Here is a 21,984-nt window from a genome sequence, read left to right as displayed (position 1 = left end):
GAGCAAACAACAACAAAAAAAGGCATAACGCGATCAAAGATGAATGGTCGCCGATGGCAGGTGTCCTTTTAAATGGTATCATTAACAGAGCATCGGTTGGATAAAAGCAATGTTCCGAGTCCTTTCTCTTTTGTCACTAGTTCTATGCATTGAAACTGCCTTCAATATAACAAGATACAAATAAATCGCACTAACAACGTTGTCGTTTCCATGGAAACTATCCGATACGAAACATGACGCCAAGAAGCTCTTGCTCATAGTTGCGTGACAGCTTCTTACCTGGAAAAGACTGAAATACTTTTAAAAAAACAAGTATCAATCCGCATTGACGTTCCCTTTCCATTGACAAATGGTAAGACAGACGTAATAAGGCGCCCAAGCTCTACCTGGGAGTGTTAAATGTAGCTCGCGCTTTTGTAAAAAATACAGCCCTTTATGCGCGAGACCCTTCACCCTTTTTAGAACTGTCCAAAGAATTCTCGGCAAATGATTTAACAATGAGAGTTGCCAACGTGGAGTGCGGAGTTAAAACTTTTCCTGTCCGTATATCCTTCGGGTGTTTGATGCAGGATGAAACCCACTCGTGTTGGGGTCCTGGGGTTGGATGGAAGTTTTATGACCCACTGAAAACGGTTCAGTTCCTTGGCGTTACTGCGTCGTCGCTGCTGTACGGATGCAGCGTCGAGCAATAACGGGCCTGCAGAAGGGTACCACTACTTGTTCTGGTTTTTTCACCCGCCACAAAATAAAGTGCTAAAGAGCAAAAAGTTGGTAATGACCGTGCAAAGCCAACGAGCATCAATGCTGGTGAGAATGTATTCAGAACGAGAACTCCTGGTCCAACTCCACAAAGAAGGTATAGGACACTCGCAACGACATAACGGTGGCAATTTCCGGCGAAAGTCATAAAATTTCTGCCGAATTAAGCAAAACCCCCAACAGTAACGCTCCCAAGGAACTGGCAAGGAAGTAAAAAAATGGATCTCCTGGTACCTTTTGGTTTCTTTGGTCTTTCGCACCCTTACTTTCCAAGAGTTCTGAGCGTGCTGAACCCGAAACGGTCAGGTGTAGATTACCGGGACGTTCAATCGAGTGTCCAATGACCCAACTGCCACCGAGAGGGATTATGTTTTATTTTCCCATCCACATTATTCATCTCACCAGCAGAAGGGGGATTTCCTTTTGTCCCGTGTCCCAACTTTTTGGACAGATTTATACGATGGCAGCTTCCTGCTGGAGGTGTGTTGACGCACCAGCGACACCTACGCCAAACGAAGAACCCAACAAAAGACGAATAATGCATCCTTGGTAGCTTTTTCGTGTCTACTCAGGCGGTTCGCTAAATCGCAACGAGAAGCGTACGACTCCTTACCAATCGGTACAAGATGGTTGAAAATGATATTTTATCGACAATCATAAATTCCCATCGTTCCCCATTCAGGGCCCCACTTTGGTAGTGTACATCTGGAAACGTAGTCCCAGAATCATCAATTTTTGGATCAGCTTCTTATTCCCACAAGAAACGGTAAAGCACCTCTATGGGGAGCTTCAGTGCGCCAAGCCAGGCACACATACGGCAACAACATCGACAAAACTATGGTTTGTAAGCAGCGAGAGAAAAAAAAAACCTTCGGCGCGATAAATCTTTTCAATCCCGTCCTGAAACATGTCACGTCCTGTCGTTTAGGTAATCTTTTCTTCGCCAGTCCAATGTTCGGACCTTGTTCCCATTCTGCAATCCAAAAGCTCAACAGCGCACTCCAACGCACACAAACAGCTCCACAATCGGAAACCCTTGGCGAAAAGTATCACTGGCTGACTGCAAAAAGCCACCAACGTTGGCATGCGGTCTTGCTGGACAATATCAGCGACACTAACGGAGCATCTAGATGAGCTCAGCCCCGTAGCAAAAACGTTATACTATTTCTTCATCCTCCAAAAACTGACATCGACATCAGAGGATGGTCTAGCCACCGTGACGGGGAATGGGAAGCAACGGTCGAATGGTGATTGTCGGATCTCGGAATCCGGCCAATATCTGCCATAAACTTGTGGCTTTACACGATAATGCGGCAATCCATGTACTGCCACTGACAGGTTTGGCCCCTTATCCGTTCCGCTAACGAAAAACGATTTTCCATTTTTCCCTTCCCTGCCCGTTCCGTTGATGCACTGATTACGGACGTCCACAAACACATACACACATACACACTTACCCTTATTTTCCGCATCACGCGATTTGAACTCCCGCTCGAGCTCTATTCGCCGTTCGCGCAGCTTAGCTGCCAATTCTCGCAGCGCTGAGCTTTCCACCAGCCCGACACGCTGCCGGAATGTGAGTTTCCTCGTTTTAGAGGCGGCCGCCGTGTACATCACAAAGTGTGTGTCTAGCTGTGGATCCAGCTTCAGATACGCACCCTTATTCGATCCAATTTCGTAGTAGTTCGAGGCGGAAAAGATGGTAATGACCTGCGGAAGATAAGATTTTACACGCAAAATTAATCAACCAACCAACCAACCATTTGATCTAGAGCACCGATTGATCGCCTTACCTTGCCGCCGTGCATGATCTCGTGCCCGTCCGGTTTGCATTCGTGCGAACGGACGAGATACTGTAGCTTGTAGCGCTGTAGGAACTTGCTTGTTACGTCCGGTCCGAAGTACGTACCCGCACCTCGCAACGAGTTTGGCCGGCAGCCCTCGGTATGCTGCGGATCGCTCCACAAAATATCGAACACCTGTACCGTGTGGGAGGAGCATAGGACACGCGTTCAAAACAAACCGCTGGCCGTAATCGGTAAACGAATCGCTAAGCTCGACCATTGTAGCGTACCGCATCGATTGAACAATCATAATCAAGATATTTTCTCCCTGAATGGCGCGCCACTGAGTTGATTAAATCGAGCATAATGAACACTCGGCAGACCGCTGTGGTGGTCCACCAAGAAGAGGATACGCTTGCGAGTGGAATTAGCACACTCGCTCCCTCCCTCCACACATGTGCTCGACACGTCGGTTGGCCGCACGGTGCAATAAATATGCAAATAAGAGAACGTTACACCACTGGACAGTGCCGTCGACTTAATGGTGCACTGGAGAACATCCGGGCTAATGGAAGCTCGACACATGCCTGCTCGTGGCTCCCAGTCACCAGCTTCCCGGTCGCCTTTTCTCAAGAGACCATCACATCGCAAAGCATTCCAACACACGAATCTTCAAAAGCATTCAGGGGTGCCGTTAGACACAGCCACAACCAAGATCAGTTGATGCTCGGTTCGTAATGCAAGGGCAGTACGGCAAGCTCGAGACAACAGCGACTAAAAAAACACCCTCCCATCCTGGACATCAAAACAGGATGCGGGTTAAAGAGCAAATGGTTGTTTGCATTGTACACCATTTTTGTACTTTCGCTTCCGGGCATCGGCATGGCTCACTCCAACGCTTAACCTCGCTCGCTGAACACATCCCACGTTACGACCCGATGTGCAAAGTGCATTTCTCTGACACCTACAATGAAGTATGGTTAGTAACACTTTGGTCCATTTGTTCTATTCACATTTCGTACACGATGGTGGCAAATATGCATTGTGGTAAAAAAGAACACTGTTCGCTACTGTTTCACACACAATAGAACGCTGTTATTCATTGCGACGGATGCTGCCGGAACAGTGATTCCAGAATCCGGAGTTATTAATTTTTCCATCGGTTGCTGCGTTACCCAATACATACAGCACGGGGAAAACAATGGTAAACGGTCAATTTAACAAAACCGTTTCACTAGATTTTTCGCTTTTCAATCCGTTCACTACTTTTATTCTTCAAATGATGTTGAAACATTATTATCGTAATGGGTATTGTTATTTATCGTTCATGGATTAAGGTTACCATCATTGAAAACGTGTTTTAATCTCACTTCACCAATGATGTTTTCCAATGAATTAATATTCTAATCCAACAAGCGTTGATTGTTCTCTGCACACAAAATTCTATTCCTCGTGTGGTTTTACACGCTCGAGTGTGTTACCGCTCGGCTATTCAGTCCTGGGAAATCAATTGAATCATATAACAGCACACACCAAGCAATTAATGGGACCTTTGCATAACGTAACCACTTTTGGCAACGTCTATGCTCTTGGCATCAATTTTACATCCGGCAAACTTTTGCCTATTAGCCTCTACTGGCAAACTGACACCCGAACGGGCACGTTCTTCACCGGTCAAAGGACAACGCAATTGAAAGGGCTGGCCACACTACGTAGCTTAATCTCAGTGCAAACAGTCCCCAATGGATGAAGAACACAATTAAAACTTTTGCCTGCCGTAGTGTGAATTTAAGGGCGGATCATCCACACTGGTGCGTGTGTCTGAATCACGATTTTGGTACAACTTGACACAACTGCTCCTTTATTATTATGAACGAAGAGCTGTAATTTCTACGATGTGACAGAAACATAGTCCACGTTAGCTAAAGGTTGGTTACTAAAGCCACAAATAACAATGTGTACAACGTGTTGAAGTAGGACGAGTAAAAGTAGATGGATCATTCGACTCAAGAAATGTTCGATCAAAAATTAATCATTATTATATGAATATTATGGATCATTGTTTCTGTTACTGGGTAAAACCTAACAAAAGAAGTTGATATTTAAAACAACACTGTAGTTCTAATCATCTAACAACATATCCTTCGTCCTTCATAGAAGTAATGTTTCATACTCTAATCAAATTTCTGACTGTTCCAGTGAAGTGTTCCAGCTGAACGTTACAATAACGGACAATATGTCAAACGAAATGTCAAAGCAATCAGTGTCCAATAATGGACAATAAGTCACGTTCGGGTCTGGCACTCTGTCTATCCGATAAGGATGTTAGTCCTCACTATGATACCGATTATTACAATAATCAATTACCTGTTTCCATTCCACTTTATCGATGATTTCGGCACCCGGGGCGGTACTTTCGGTGATTGGCGGCCGTAATAGAGAGATATACTGATGTTGCATTGTTCGATACCCAGCGTAACAAGCATGCAAAGATAAAAACAAACATCATAGTTCAACCCAACAATCTCGTTTGGAACCGTTCGCTAGCCACTTACCTTCCCACGGTCTAGGCTACGGATGAGATCCAGATCGGTTGAGTCGGAAATGCCTCCATGCACGACCAGCACACGGTTGTTAACTATCGTCCCTAGCGGAAGCCACCGGTACACCTCGTCGATGAGTTTCAGCAGTCTTTCGGCGTTGTGTTTATACTTCTGATGCACCTCCCGAATAAAGCCGTACCGAGCGTTCATGACCGTGTCCTCGTGGTTGCCTCGGTTCAGGAACACACCGCCCGGGAACACCAGAAACGTGCAGAGCAACAACAGCAGCACCTCGAGTCCTTTCTTACCCCGATCCACAAAGTCCCCATTGAATACGTACGGGTTTTCCGGCGATGGTAGTCCGTTCTGGAATGCGGGGATAGATATTTTAATGCGGAACGGAGCTCGAACGCAATCACAATCGTCGTACGTTTCCGAATATGCAATAATGCAATCTCGACGCAAATGTATTCCGCAAACTTTTCTTTCCACTTGTCTTGTTGTGACAGTCGAGATCGATTCCGATGCATCGCTGCAATACGTTGCTTACTGTGCTCACAGTGGGTAAGCATACCGAACGATAGAAGCGTCCAAGGTCACATTTCATACATTGAATAAATTGCATCCCCTCGTACGTGTGCACGATTGGAGATAAAGATAAACTACTTCATACTCGGTTCCAAGCTAGATTTACGTTGGCACTTGTACGGTGCCGGTTCAATTATTATCGGACACGTGCATGAGCAACAAAACAAGCGTAACTACAGGAGCGTCTCGTATTTGTCTTTTTTTTTTTTGTTTGCGGATCCTGGTCATGTCACCAACCATGATATTCGGAATAACTTCCACTTAATCGTACTTCAACATTTGCTGGTGTCACCATTTCACCAACGTAATCAGCCTACCTACCTTATGGAACACGACCAGCAGATCGTCCAGCTTGCCGTGCAAATCACCGCAGATCGTAACCTGCTTCGAGATGGCGGTAGAGGCCTGGTTCAGGTTGGGCAAACGCTTCAACTTCGAGGTCGCCTCCCGCAGTATGCCGGCCACGTACTTGGCGTGCAGTCGGTTTTTCTTCTTCCGGAACAGATCGATTATCACTTCCAGCTCTTTCTTGTCGAGCGGGAACTTGATCTCCGGCCCCTGATAGCCACGCTCCGGTCCGGTAATACCCTCGTCGGCTAGATCGTCCGATTCGTCGGAAAATTTCATATTCAGTGCCTCTGTTGGTGTTGTTTGTTGGTGGCGGTGGTGGTGGTGAAGGTGATGGTGGGTGGTGGGTATTTGGTATGTGTGTGTATGTAGTGTACAAGTGTTTATTGTAAAAGAATTGCCAGCATAAACCAGGTGGAAGCCGGGATTGGAATGGACGAATCGTGTTGTTGTTGTTGTGATTGTTAGGCAACGGTAATGGCGATGAGCATGTGATTTGGCCAGCCGGTTTCGGGGAGAGTGATAGCATGTAATTTGGGGGTGATTAACAAACATTATTCAAAACAAAGAACCAAACCGGAACCGAAGGGATAGTGCAGCCAACCGTCCAGTTCATCCAGCGGATGGTTAACCAAAGGTGTTTTAAAAATTATTTCGATTGATGAGAAAAATATTGTAAGTGCAACGTGAACATATCAAAACGGGATTTGAACAAAGATCAAAGCAGAAACCATCAGTACAGCAAGAGAAAGAGAGAGAGAGAGAGAAAAGGTGATAGTTAAATAGTGAGAAAGAGAAGGAGAAAGAGAAAGAGAAAAAGAATAAAAATAACACCAGACCGAAAAAAATGTCAGGTTTAATGATAATTGCGACGGATGACCATTTCTTATTTGGCTGCTGGGTGAGATTTTTGCGATTTTGGCTTATGCTTTTTAGCCAATTGCTTGCTGTGGCTTGCCCATTCGTTGCTTTTGATGCTGCTGACGCTGCACACGCGTCTGGATGGGTTTGTTTTTGTGTTTGCAGCAGGGAAGTAGTATTGCCAGCACATTGTTCTTCTTAAGCATTTCAAACGCAAGCAATAAAACTCCCACTCTCAACGCAAACGCACACACTTTTGTTGAGCGAGTGGCACTCGCTGCCTTGGCTGCTTATTGATGCCTTTCCCGTTGCTTACCTGCGGACGACGAACGCGACGTGTTTTGCGAGTCCAGCGGACGTCCGGCAGTCTCTGGAATGTGCGTAAGTAGTGCGTTGAAAAAGTTGTACAGCTGAAAAGAAGCGTGAGGAAACTCGTGTTACAACAGGCTCTAAATTCGCACTACAGCAATTGCTGAAGATTGAAACATTTAGACCACGAAAGTCCACCCTAACGGCGAACGGTTATCGATTCATTATCGCCACGATCAACACTCTACTTTGTTGCAGCAACATCACACATTGCCACAGTTTATCCACCCGGAAACAGAAATATCGCTCAACTGCACGTGCACGTCGGTTGAACGGTACGTGCGGTGGTTACACTGCAAGACTAGTCCGCCCAGTCCGCCGAGCGATTACTGATGTGGAGCGTAATTCAAAATCAATATAGTCCTTCGTTTTCCAGCTAAAACATGCCGCTTGCCTAGCGCTGTACCGTGCTGTTCTGCTTGGTAAATATTTGATCCACTCAACTAAAAACCGTGCTCAAGTGTAGCCAATTTCATTATTAATACGAGCATACCGGTAAGCTCAGGATGCAGGTTCGCTCGCGCGCATCGTCTACAGTCACGCCGTGGCCATATGATCGAAATTGTCTATTAAACACGTAATGCGAAGGATTTTAATTTCACAGGTTGATGCTTACATTTCCAGTACTGAGGAACATGCTTTAAACTCTCGAACATCAGTTAAATATTAGCTATTAATTAATTGATAAATTGTAAAATCTTTTTCAAACACTTTTAACAAATTTTTTTTTTAAATTAGTAAAAAAAACATTATTTATTTTGTTCAATTAAATCTTCTCATAACCGTGTGCAGGTTTCTTTATGCCGTAATAAATGCCTTAATAAGGTAGAAACTTTGTTGATTAAGAGTGGATCCTCAGCGGATTATCCTGTATACGCTATACGTGAACATATACACGTCTTTTTCATCTCCTCATGGGTCTCCCATCCCATACGCACCCGTATTACTCACCCGTACTTGGTCTTGTTCACCCGCATATTCAATACTCTGGAAGATGGTCCACGTGTAACGCCGCCGAATCTCGATCCGGGCTAGAAACCGTCGATACCAACGCTGTATAAGGATGGCCGCCTTCATTGCTGCACGCACCCGGTCCGTTGTTGTGTTGCGATTTGGTTGGAGCCGGAAGAAAATGAACAACAAATTTAAGCACAAAAGAAAAGTTTCATCAGATACTGGGAAAAAGGGATAAAATGGATTCGCTTTCCATGCAGAGATAGGAAAGTTTCTCTCTAACGGTGGATAAATGTGTTGTGTTTTTTTTTTTTGTACATTATCCACCTTAAAATATCTCTGATCATCATAAGAAAACGATCCTCCCGCTGGGTTAAGGAACTGTCCGTGGAAATAGAAAATCTACTTTCAACGATAATTACGAAAAGAAAGCACCCGTGCCGAAACTTTGACCAAACTTTTTCCCGTTCTCACAAAACGCAGCGCCGCATAATTTATTGAATTCATTAAACTTTTCTGTCACCAAGGCGCAACCACGGTGTCCTTTTTTTTATCGGTGCGTGCGTTACTGCCTTCAGATACTCACAAAATACACACACATCGGGAGACCCGTGCTAAGCATCCTGATTAATGATAGCACCAGCATAAATGAATCACAATTATTGATCTGCATCGCGAAATGTTTACGATGCGTAAATAACGGAACGCCGTTTCGAGACAGTAGCCTGTGTCGAAGTTTTGAAGGCATGAAATTTGTCTAAATTAGGAACAAGCGTTGTCCCGATTTACCGTATCACCAATGACACTAGCTGGAGGGAAGGAAACATCCATCCGCCTGCCCACTGCCGAAGAGTCGGCAAATTTTGTCCCTACAAGATGCTAAATGATTACATAAATATTTTCTAATTTATGTCAACCTACCGCATACCGACGCCTTTCTTCGGTGACGGTACACACACAGCTACACGGTAGCTGAGCTCATCGACAGAATTGGTGGCGTTGAACCGGACACGATTTATTGTCTTTGAGCTTCTGGCCAAATTTATTCCAATTAAAAACTCATTAAACAGGACGACCCCGAAACAACTCGCCATCAGCTACCGTGTCCTTTCTCGCATCCTCGCACGAACCATACCAAGTGAACCGTGATCTTTACCAACAGGAAAGCATCAACGACCGAAAGCAATGCAAAAACCGAAAGCTATTGCTTATGCTTTTGCGCCATTTTTGGCGACGGCATTACGGACGACCCTCGACAACGAACGGTATCATCATTATCGTTATCATTATTTTCGTCATCATCGTGTCCTGCTTGACGCGTTGGCTCGCTGGAAGCTCATTAATTGAGCCTACGCGCGTTAGAAACATGGTCACATTTGGTTTGGCGATGTTCAACACCACCCCAAAAGGCGCGCTTTGCTACAGGTGATGGCATTGGCCGCACGCTACGTACGGAAGCGGTGTCATTTATTATGTCCGATGCGTGTAGCAATAATTATACCTGACGGATCGGACCAAAGTAGGAGGCAATTAATCCACCCCATTCTTATGCACCACTCCTGAGCATTCTATTTTCACCTTAAAGATGAAGAAAAATAGCATATTTGCAAGGCTTTTGTAAGCTTGTAGCTTAGGGAAACCACAAAGTAAAAGCTTTCGTTAGAATTATTTAATCCAGTTATAAAAACCGCAACAAAACATTGAGTTTTTGGGTTGCAATTTGATACAGGGAAAAATAACTATTTCCATCTATTCAATGGTGTAAGGAAGCAACTTCTACCTTCCATCAAGTGAAGCTTTACAGGGGTTTCAAATGGAATGTTTCGATACTGAGCTCTCAAAAAGTAACGAAACAGTTGTAAAAGAAGTATTCGAAGTTGAGTGACAGTGTCTGGTAAATAATATTTTCAGTCAATCCCTTATGTCATTTACTCATCGAGTTTGAGAATTTGTTTTTCATAATCGAAAACCCCTGCTGTATAGTTTCACATCGATGCAAATGTCGCAAGAAGTGAACGGCAAACTATGAATCCGACGCCAAGTTTTCGTCTCCGCAAGTTTACTTAAGGAACGTACACTTTCCAACGAACCAGCTCATTGTGACAAACCCACCAAAATCGATAAGCATCTTCGTACAATGGGACACCATTGAGCTTACATCTGCGCCATCTGTGATTATGCTGCGGTTTCTTTGGAATAAACTTTTCACCCTTATTGTACCACTACAGCAGCAAAAACTGGGATACGTGACAATTTTCCTCAACTAACCCTCTTCTGAGAAGCAAACCTTTGGCACCTTTCTTGGAATTTCACAGAATACATATCTATTTGCATTAAATTGGGCTACCATTTATCTTCCTCAACTCTTCAAGAGATCAGGTGTTTCCAGTATCGCAACACTTCCCAGAACTCATTACAGCAGCATCCCGTAACAGCAAAGAAAACCTGTGTCTAGAGCGCCCTTAATCTTTTTCCTGGTACGTGGTGTGAGCCTGTAAGTACACTTTTCAAATGCCAAAAATAGACAATCAATTCACGAACATGCTTACACATTCATCTCCTGCCGCTCGTGCCGCACAAATTAAATCAATTCTTGTTCTGTGCACATTATAGGCATCAGCATGAAGTAATTGCTTGCACATGGATTATGCTGCTAAGCCAGTGAACTGCCTTCCCGCTTGGGCTGATTCATTGCCTATCCTCCAAAGCTGAAGTGAAGTCGATTCTAACGTTCATCAATGCTCGCTGCTACGCATTTGAAACCATTTTCTTTTCCGTCACTCTTAACGTGAGCAGGAAGAACGTTCCTTTACCGCATGCCAAACGTACACATAAGCGGATTAGATAGTCCGATACCGCGTTCCGATATGCCGAAAGGTAAGATGATAAGCTTCCGTGGTTCCATTTTGTGCTGCCTGCTACCGTAGCGCAACTTTCCGTCGACATTGAAAGGGGCTAAGATACGAGGAAAAGATTAAAATGAACGTTACGAGCAAACTGCACCGAAAGGAAATGGTAAACGTATTTTCTACCATCCCTCCCATCAACCGATTTCGATCAGTTTACGTTAATCCTTTTTTTGTGCCGTCTCCACCGCAAGTGCTCAACCGTTCAATATATTTTCCTTATCAACTTTTCAAAATCACGAAACAACAGACGAACAACAAATGGCATCGGAAAACGTGAACAGTGGGCGGTAGGAAAGTAGCAAAAACTGCACTGAAGTCATTTTACAGGTTTTTAATTAAATCAATTGCTCTTGGGAGATATATCGATTTATCACCCCGCCGGTACTACTGCTGGCTGTTGGCTATCATCCCTCACCGGGAAAAGGTCAACAAGGTTTAATTAGGCGCACGTTCATTAGCCTTCAGACAGTGATTGAAAACGTTCGCTATCTTTCCGCCCGTTCGGACCGCGCCGTTGACACCTTTGCTCGGTATTTTTCTTTTGATGTTCAACTTTAAATTGCTCTCGACGGTTTAGATTAGACACAGAACGGAGAAGGTGGTGTGTGTGGCCATTTAAGGGGGTTTTGCAAGAGCAGAAGCTTAATTAAGGGAGTAAACGGATTGTTCGGTATTTAGAATTTGCCTTACTGGGTGAACGATGGGAAAGCGTCTTGAATTCAATTTGGAGTACACTTTTTATCTTTTGTTACACTTTCTTCATTTAATATCTATTATCAAGTTTTTGACATGGGAGCGTATAAGAAAGTAATAAACTTTACCTTTTACATTAACTTCAATGTAGCGTTTTTTTTTGTTACAATTACTGCTGTTGGAAACTCTTGAGTTTAATCAAAATAAACAATAAAAGTTAAGGTTCAGATCGTTTACTTCCCATGTACGTTTACTTGATGTGCCATTGAAGGACTAGCGTGTGTTTCATAAAAAGTGTCCCAAGCAATGAAAAATCCTTTTCTCGAATAATCTAGCTTGAATTTAAATTAATTCAATGTAAGCCGGAGCCACATTACCTTTTCTTTTGAACAAGATTAAGCTGCTTTGGTATCGAAGGAAGGTTCCACCAATTCCAAGAAGTTTCGTTGATTTCTAATACTTGGGTGATTCGACCGAAAAGCTACACCGTGACAGCATTGAATTAAATCTAATTTATGCCCCTATTGGGTAAGCACCCCGGAAGCCATTCCAACGCATGGTAAACGGCAAACCGGTAAACCACAACTCACACACAATCGCAGCCTTAGTAAAAAAAACGAAACGCCAAAAATTGAGCTAAAGCTTTTTCATTGCCTCAATCCTGGGCTTACACACGCACACACGTCGGAAGCATCAGCTGACCACTAACCGACAAACCCAGAATCGAGTATTTGTGGCTCCGTTTGATGGATTCACAAAATGGATGACTCGCTCGGTCGGACCGTTACCGACAGTGCAAAACCGACGCGGCGTGTAATCGGCCAAAGTAAACGAACTAACAAAGCAAAACCGAACCATTTGAAGCGATGTTGTTTGAGGTACGGCCAGCGTCAACGTACATTATGCTGTGCAAATGCTCCGCAAAACCATCAAATGGGGTTGCTAAATTATCTGCTCACCATTTCCGCCCTTCCGTGAAGAAGGTGTTAGGGAGAGAGGGAGGGAGGGTTAAGTTTATGGAAGGGTTTGAGTGTTTCGCTACATCCACAACACCGTTCCAGCCGTAGGACCCCGCTCAACTACCGATGAATATCAAATTATGCTAATAGAGAGTCATTACGATGCACACGCCTGACCAGGGGATGGCCATCAGCAGGCTTCTAAGGCAGCGGGTCAAATAATACCGCAACAATGCCGTGTCGTGGTGTATCGAAACATCCCCATCCGCTGCCTTTCCACGTCGCCTTCACCACAAACACCAGCAATCCAGCGGAAATAAATCGGTTTCCGCAAACAGGGCATGCAAAAAAAAACAAAAGTGGACTGCGTTCCGAGGTGAGCAATTTCAAACCACCGCCCGTGGTAGGGTACATTATTAAATCCAGAGACCCTGCAGAGCACTTGCAAGTAAAGGTGGTTGAAAAAGCACCAACTGCTCCATTTACACCGATCCCGCTTTTGCAGGGCGCGTCTCAGAGGGATCAACATTCCAAGGGGCGAATAAAGAAAAGTGCTGACGAAATGCGTTCTTCTGGCGTGTCATGGCGTTCTTATTCACTCGCCAGCGTATTTACACGATATTCTGAGATTATGCTAATTTACCGTTTGACGATAGCGCAAAAGTGCGATAAAGTGGGCGCTGCAGTACAAAAAAAAAGATAACTTCTGCAAACGATCGTACATTGTCCGTGCTTGCGGTCGTGTCGCTGTTGCGAGTGGAGCAGTAACAAACTGTTTCCTTTGTTTCCTTTTGCTGCTTACCCTTTTAATAGTTAGTGTTTTTTTTTTGGGATTTGTATGAACAAGATTACTTAAGAAAAAGTGATGTTAAACGTAGGAAACATTCAGGGATTGGCAATATCCTGCGATCAATAAAACAATATTAAATCTTCCTTCTGGTCATAAAGACCATAGGAGGTCTCGTCTGTTTGTTAGACACGATCTAACCAAGCACTCAAAATAAAAGTTACATTAATATTTCACTTTATTGGCTACAGTGAGATAAGCTTTAATTTGTTCACTCAACCCACGCCACGGTGCTTTATTGCACAGAAACACCAACTCAATAAATAACTCAAATTCCCCTTAAATCAACCGCATAAAATACTGGGCGCCTCCATCAACTTGCAATTATTTGATTTGTTAAACGATTGCTTCCGGGGGCATCAACTTTCTTTTGCCGCAAACCGAAACAAGCTCAAATTTAATCTCGCACAAATTAAACCAAATCGTAACGCACCGAAAACACGCCAGACGGCACAGACGGTAACGTTCCGGTACAACGCACGCTACCAGATAAAATCAATTTATTTCCCGTTCGAATGCGTTCAGTCGGTCGAGAGTTTCAGTGAATGGAAAATGGTGGAAAATTTTGTAGGAAATTGTACTTAATTGGTAAGCAGCGGTATCATTCGTTTCGTGCCGTGAAATCTATCCAGTTTCGGTGTGTTACCGACCGGATTGAGCAAAACAGGAAGGAAGCAGATAATGAGCGATCAAACTTAAGCGTAGCGGTGTGGTCCCCCGCCATCATTGATTCTCGACGGCCGTGACAACCTGACTCTGGTTCAGTGTTGTAAATATAATCAATTGCACATCGCTCTGAGTAAGTTGTTTGCCTTTCCTTGTAACAATGTTGCGTGATATTTGCCAATGTAAAAAGTGTACCATTTTGCCATTGGCGATTGGTTCTCTTAACAGGTACAATAAATTGCAGTAAATTACAATGTACAATAAATTTATAGTTTATCAATTTTTTATTGAAAATTTAAACATATCTTTCTTTCTTGCAGGAGTTTTTATGCTAGTTTTGAAAAACAATTTTCGAGCCTTCGGTCATTGCAATAAGAGACATCCCTTCAATCTGTTTCCTATCTTTTCATTACTTGATGCAAATGTAGTTCCAGTAAAGACCTCAGCGCCACTCTTCAAGATTCTACAATTTAAAATTCCACCTTCAAAAGGTGACGGTACGCCTGATTTCATCCAACAATTCTTCCGCTCTTTCTGATCATGGGAAACGGCATCAGAACTGAACAACTGCTAACCCGTAATCCACAGCCCCAGTACCGTTCAACCGTACCGCGCTGCAATCGATGTGGAAATAATCCATTAAACCGTCCTCACCATCTCGCGCCATCAAACGGCACAAAAACCAACACGAAAAGCACACTCGGTAATTTCCTCGTAAACCGCTGGGATAATATAATGCAGAAGGCTACCCATTTCGTGCCGGCGTTTCGTTTACTCTTGCAGCACACGATGAGCTTGGCAAGAAGACGAACCAGGGAAATTCCGTTCCGTTTTGCGCAAAGAACATTCCCTCAAGGGAGTGCACACTTTATGGCGGAGTTTTTTTCCCCCCGTTTTTCCTCTTTTTTTTTGCTCTCTAGTATCCAATATGCTGAAGCAGTAAAGCTTTCACGCTTTCTTCGCGGTTTATGAACCAAGTTTAGCCGATGATGAAGAATCTTTCATTCCCAACTCGACATCAAACTAAAACATAACCTACGCTTTTTGTATAACTTCAAACCGGATTAATTACAGAACTGATATTGAGGAATGTAGAGGCAAGAAACGCCATGGTTGATTAACAACAGACGATTCAACACTTATTTTTTAAAGTTTTTTTGCCAAATACATTTGTTACAGTCATACAAGCTATTTAATTTAAACATTTTACACGCAGGTTAAGCTTACTGCTTTATGCAAAGCAATTACTTTATCCCAATGGTTTAGCTCATTTGAAACCTGTTCACTATGCGCAGGTATTACTTTCCCAATAAAAAGGTAACACGTGGAAAATATTCCAACGACACATTTTTAAACACAGAATTTACTTTCCCTGCCAGGTTTTCTTGCTTGGCCCAAATAATGCTTGAGAAAATTTCCCTCGAATGTACAACAATTTCCATACCGGAACCCCTTGCTTTGGGGCAAATATGGAATAAGTATTGGATCACTCCCGGGTTGCTATCTTCCGTTAAACCCTCTGCTTATCGTAGCAACCTGTCTCAGCTTTTTTCTGCCAAATTCCAGCGCTTTTATGTAACCATAAATTTGTGAAATGACAGCTTTGTTTCGCACAAAGCGTGGGAATGACACCGAGTGGCTTACCAACCCTGGACCATTGTCGCACCGAAGAAGGAATGTAACGCACCGTGTAGTGTAGAATTGTAATGATGTAACAAAAAATAATCACCCCCCGACACGGAAACAGAGTGACCTTTCTTGGGGCGGATGGAATTGGAATAGAAGACAGGGCGGACAACAGCTACATGATGACATTATTATTAGATACTTTGGTGCGAAGAGGGGGGAAAAAACCCCCCAAAAACGACCAAAAACAGCCACGGTGTTACTTCGCGGGGTGAAAAGTCCCACCCAAAACGCTTCACCCCTTTCGGGAGTTTGTGGTGAAAATTAAACAAACTCACAGTGACAGATGGAGGAAATTGAGTTTTCACTTGATTTATTTTGCGCGCGAAACGCAGTCGCGCCACAGATTTCGCGGAACGGCTAATGGAATGGACAAGCTACGGAAGCGTAATCCATTTAAGGGGCCGGGAGTTTTCGTGAAGTGGTGTGCGTTTTTTTCCTCTTTCTTTTTTTGACGGAAGTTGATGCTTCGAAATCGTATCTACGCTCGTTCAATTATGCAACGTGAGATGTAGCGTTTAACAAGTTTCCTATTACTGAGACAACTTTACGCGCACAGCAGATTAGATCTGTCAGCGGTGCTTGAGTTTTGACATGCTGAAAACGTTGAAAGGGTTGTTGAAAGTTTGTTTCATTCATTTTTTGGCCTAGGTCTCTAGAATATTGGGCTAGAAAGTATCTTCATTCAACATTCATGTAAAGGAATAACTTAGGCTAAAGCTTACGGTGATCCCTTTGAGGGGCATGTGTTGTTTGGAATGAAATATTTCAAATACAATAAACCTAAAGAAGATTGGTCATGTTTTAGTAGGACCATATTTATATAATTTTTATAAATACTTCGGACTATTATTTACACCGATTTTCATCATCCACTTTATTAGTATCCAACTCATGTAAAGAGTTAATTTATACCGAATTTCGTTAAGACAAGGTTTAACCCCGTCAAAGTTTCCACCAAAAATTAATAATCAAAAAGAAATTGAAAACGTGTACCAATTAAATTTTAAATTAAATTTCAATTTTCCTTCCCAATTTCCCTAGAGCCGTTGTAAAACGCAGTTCATTTGCATCGCACGCCAAATAAGGAAGAAAAAAAACAGCTGCTCTCAAACGGTTTTATTGCCACTTGTGCGTTTTCAACCGAATTTATGCCTCTCCCGCCTTAATAAAGAGACGAATATTCTGCTTATAAAGCCACTCTAGCAAAATTTCCATCGGCCATCTAATGACAAATACAAACAGAACAGCGCCGTTCGACAGACGGCAGACTTCATCAAAAAATGCTACGACCAGTTCGACATCCGCTCGCAATCTATCGTAGAATTTGAATTAATTTTCGTTTAGCTTTTACATTGCGCTGGTTGGACAAAGCTTGCCGATCGGCCAGAAGGGAGTGCGCTACTGGACGATATCATTTCGACCGAATTTCATTCCCATCAAATTTTGCCCTTTCTCCCTTTGGTGGATTAAGCAGATCGAAGTGAAGAGCGTTTTGTATAAAAAAAAACTTCGGACCTTCGCCTGCCCTACGCATACGCCACTCCACAAAAACATGAACAGATGAATAATCAATTACTAGACGGCATTTGCTGATTCCCATGGTAACCTTACCGTCATTTCGAAGGATGTATTTGCATCACGCTCACAATCACAATTCAACTCCTGACGGTAAGGCAAGAATGTCCTTCCGGATACGGGATGCTGGACAAAGTTTGTCGGCATCTCTTTCGCCTCACGTTCGCATCCCACCGACCGGAAATGGTGGAACCCTTTTTTTGGTAAGCAGCAGGAAAGAATGGTAGAAAGATACGTTCCTGTTTGAAGAACAACTTTCAAGCATCCTTCAGGGATGGATCGATGGAAAACTTTCAAAATCCCATCACGATTGTGCTGTTCTCGTGCCTGTTTTATTTCCATCAGACGTAAACATGTTTCGTGGAAAATGACCTTCTTTCTTTTTCGGTCGTACACGATAAACACAAAATGACCTTATTCGTGTCTTGGCTTACTGCTATCGGAAATTTCTTCATTCTCGACCACCTCGCAAGCGTACGCCTACTTAGTACATCATTCCCATCGCCAGTAAATGAGCGTGAATTTTTATGAATGAACATACAAACTCCCCCCCTCCACCCAGTCAGTACCTTCACTGCTTGATGAGGTTTGCCGTTCTGTCCATAACAACAAAAAAAGTATTTATAGCCTTCTAGCGTTTTGAAGCGTGTGTAGTGCCCTTTTTGCGTCTGCTTTTGTCGGATGCGTAAAACTCCCTACAAAATGCTCCCATTTCCATGATTGAACCCATCCCCGGTACGGTAACCCACAATCGTAACGGTTTGCGTGAAAATGAGCTTCCCGCTTTTCACGTCGCGGTGTGAGTATAACAGGTAAACGAAGGGTCAGGAAAGCGAGAAAAATAGAAGCTTGTGTGTGTTTTTCCTCTCATCGGTCAATGTTTCGTACCACAGCAAACCACAGTAGTAAGTTCGCCAACCAGCTGAACCTAAGCTACCGTTCTGATTGTCGGACAGGTCTTCGCAACGGCCCGGTACCGTCTGGTACTTCACTGGGTCCATGCATGATGGATATGCTTTTTCCATGTTGCCGATCATAATTTCCTTTGCGCCTATTTCTAAACACATGACGCTCTGCGGTAACTTTTTTTTGCATTGACGTTGAAGGTGACGACGTCAGAGAGAAAATGCACTTCTCCTTTTACAAACGATTCAGTTAGCTCATTTCCACACAAACACACACAACCGCTTTTCCTTCGCCTCGATTTCCATTTTCATCAAACTTCCATTCGGTGCGGGTTCATTTCTTAGCCAAAAACAAGCTGAACAAACAAAGTTACGGCGAAAAGTTAATGGCTTATTGTGTCTTCCTTACTCTCGTTCCGGTGCTTCTTTGGCTTGTTATATAAATTCACTCCCGGAACATGGCCACAACATCACAGCAACGCGGGGGTTTGCTTAAAATGGCAACGCAAAAACTCGTTTTTGCACGGCAACGGAATGCAATTTTGGCACGGAACTTGATAGACGGACACGGTATCTTTCCGCATTTTTCTTGTGAAAGAATGTTGCCCAAACTTTCGCGCTTCAAGGTCACGTTGCACGGAAAATTATTGCATTATTTGTGAGTGTGTGTGTGTGTGTGTTTTCTCTCGAGAAGAAAAGTCACTTCTCGCCCGTGCTAATGGCTCTGATTGGTCGCATATTGTTCCCCGAGTGACATCATCTCATTTCGCCACTCGGTGTTTTAGCCACTTTTTTACGGGATTCAATTTAACTTTGCCCGTACACAAAATAGCATCCAAATATCGCGCAATCTTACAGTAGTGAGACGATTCAATGAACCATGGACAAGTTCTCTTGCTTGCGGCATGAGCAAAGAAATACATTTGATACAAGTCCACGGCGTCAAATTCCCGTTTTTTGTGTTGTGCAACTTTCGCATTCCTTCCTACATAAATTACATTTCATGACATGGTTAGTTATAATACAAAGTGTACCATTTGGCTATCCAGTGTGCCAGTGTGCTTTATTAAATTACTTCCGCACTTTACAACGTTGTAAATCCACATTCCATCATCGTTCATCTCGCGTCCATAGAATAGACTCCGCTCTGGCAGCATCTCGTCAGCGTCAGCGTAACGAGCATTACATTGAATATTTACATTTCCTGCCATCCATTGCCACTCCAACTGTCAACGGCCGGTAAACGCATCCCGATTTTTGAATTCCTGCACCCTTTACGACAGGATACGGTAGTTTTATGACATAACAATACGGTTCCTGATTGTACAAGCGGCATGTGCTGAGGTTTTCTGCTGGAAGAAAACAATAAACCAGGAATAACAACCATTGCCGGATAGTTCAGCAGGGCATAAACGGGAAGTTAGTTTGCAATCTCCCGAATGACACAGACCGACTTCATTACTTTGGAAATGGGGAAGAAATAGTACAGAGTACATTGCTATTCTTATGATTCACAGGAAGCTGGAGCTTAAATACTAAGTTCCTTGAAGTTCATAAAGTAATCTTCTGATCGGATCGTACAGGAGTTACAGGATTTTCAAAAAGTTTTTATCCCCTGTTTTCATAAGAGATAAAGAACAAAGCTACAATAATTTCGCAAAGGTAAAGTTATGCTTACAAAAATTAGTTAAAATTTTTGCCAATAACTTGCCGACTTCATTATTTTGGAAATAGGGAGAGAGAGAGAACAGAGATCATTACTATTTTATTTCTTGTAGGAAATTGGGGTTTACATCCTGACTTCGATAGAGCACCTGGGGTATTATTCTAGACAGACCGAAACAGGAGTCCGAAACAGGAGTTTCATTTGAGATTTTCAGCACATTTATAAAACTTAGATTTTAAACAAAATCAAGTGATGATCTAAAATAACTTCCCAGTCCACAAAGATTTTTTTTTAGAATCCCGAATGTCATCACCATTTCAAACAATGAACCCCAATGTCATGAGCCACATTATGGTAAATCCAAGGTCACGTGCAGAATGGCCTCATCATCAAGCATTCTTACGACTTGTGGTTTGCATGGCACAGCTTGTAGATTCATCCTGAACCTTGGTCGGGCTCAAACCATTCGCCCATCTCGCGCCGTAATGGTAATGAAACAACATTATCCGCTCTTCTCGAGGGAGCAGCAAAACGTTCTCATCCAATTTCGACGACACAAAGAACGACCATAAACTTATTCTATTCCCGCCACGCATGGCCTTTCTTATCTCGCAATCCCCCGGTGCTGGCGATAGTAATCAAAGCTACCGCAAACGGAATCACCCGAAGGCAGAATTGGACAGCAGAAGAGTAACCACAACCCCCGAAAGGATATAAACGCATAGTCCCGCGGGAATTATTACGAGCCCGGTTAATGATGATGTTGAACTTGAAACACAAAACAAACCTCTCGACGACGACGCACGGCAACATTCACACACTACTTACTTCGCTCGATCTTGGTCATGCTCATGCCGCGACCACTCTTGCGCCACTGCCTGCACCAACCCTTGGAGGTGAACAGCTTCAGCAGGCTGCCACTGTGCGGCGTCATTTCGCCACCCCGCTCAATCTCCGACGACCGGCAGGATGACGAGTCCTCGAAGCTGGAACTGCGCCGTGCCCGCTGAAAGCAGCCACAATTGCGAAGCATCGTCTTTGCCTTTGCTGCTACAGTACCGGTACGGTGTTCTCTCCTCGGTGAGCGGATGGATTTCTGCTCGTTTGATTTGTTTCACACAGCACCGTAGATGACGAACCGTTGCGGAACCACTAACACTGCCACACCATTGCACCACCAACGGTCGATGTTGTTTGATTACGTTATCTGGGCGCAATAAGGATCAACCCTGCGTTCGGTCGATGATGGTTGGTGAAAATTCAATTATCATTACCTACGCGTCGTGTTTAATCGGGTTCTTTCGCCTATCTCGTTATGGTACGTGCCACTACATACTACATCAACCACTGCACTTCACTTCACTGCACTCGAACAAAACAGAAAAGCATTCATTTCGTACGAGTATCACACACTATTGTTACCACCCTTCGCATCAATTGTAACCGTAACAGCATTTGATCAATTTATTCTCAACTAACCTAAAGGAAAAAAAAAAACCTTTCCATCACCACACGAACGTTACTTTGTAATACAAATTGCAATTTTATCCTTCCGTTAATAGGAATCGGATTTTTCTATCAGCTCTCCTTCAGCGGCACGTACGTGCCCATGCCCCCGAACGCAACAGCCACCCACCAAGCAGTGTCTAAGGAGCGATTTTAATTAAGTTTACACCCCACGGGGGGCCACGTAGAAGTTGGTCTTGATTGCCGACCTGCTCACGTCGGTGTCCGTTGCCAGCTGCACTATGAAACTCCCACTGCTTTGCTTGCAAACCCTGCGTACGGTTTCCACATACGATCCAGCTTCGATCTGAAACGATTCAATGATACAAAGAAAACGTGACTATTTTGTGTTTAAAGAAGCAT

The 21,984-nt window shown here is 43.6% G+C and overlaps 1 protein-coding gene across 1 annotated transcript in view; it reads right to left on the bottom strand.

Moving 5' to 3' along the window:
- The window catches only part of LOC128718959 (serine/threonine-protein phosphatase rdgC), a 28,130-nt gene extending 6,982 nt beyond the window's left edge, over positions 1–21,148 (bottom strand). Inside the window, exons 1-8 of the mRNA XM_053812576.1 lie at positions 20,944–21,148; positions 8,204–8,331; positions 7,200–7,293; positions 5,996–6,312; positions 5,099–5,452; positions 4,911–4,991; positions 2,553–2,738; positions 2,217–2,469 (exon numbers count right to left, since the gene is read on the bottom strand). Coding sequence (XP_053668551.1) covers positions 2,217–2,469; positions 2,553–2,738; positions 4,911–4,991; positions 5,099–5,452; positions 5,996–6,312; positions 7,200–7,293; positions 8,204–8,331; positions 20,944–21,148 — 1,618 coding nt within the window. The remainder of the gene's footprint in view (positions 1–2,216; positions 2,470–2,552; positions 2,739–4,910; positions 4,992–5,098; positions 5,453–5,995; positions 6,313–7,199; positions 7,294–8,203; positions 8,332–20,943) is intronic.
- Positions 21,149–21,984: the final 836 nt, after the last annotated feature.

Source organism: Anopheles marshallii, chromosome 2 (assembly GCF_943734725.1).
Source record: "Anopheles marshallii chromosome 2, idAnoMarsDA_429_01, whole genome shotgun sequence".
NCBI lineage: Eukaryota > Metazoa > Arthropoda > Insecta > Diptera > Culicidae > Anopheles > Anopheles marshallii.
This window is presented reverse-complemented; position numbering and strand designations above follow the sequence as displayed.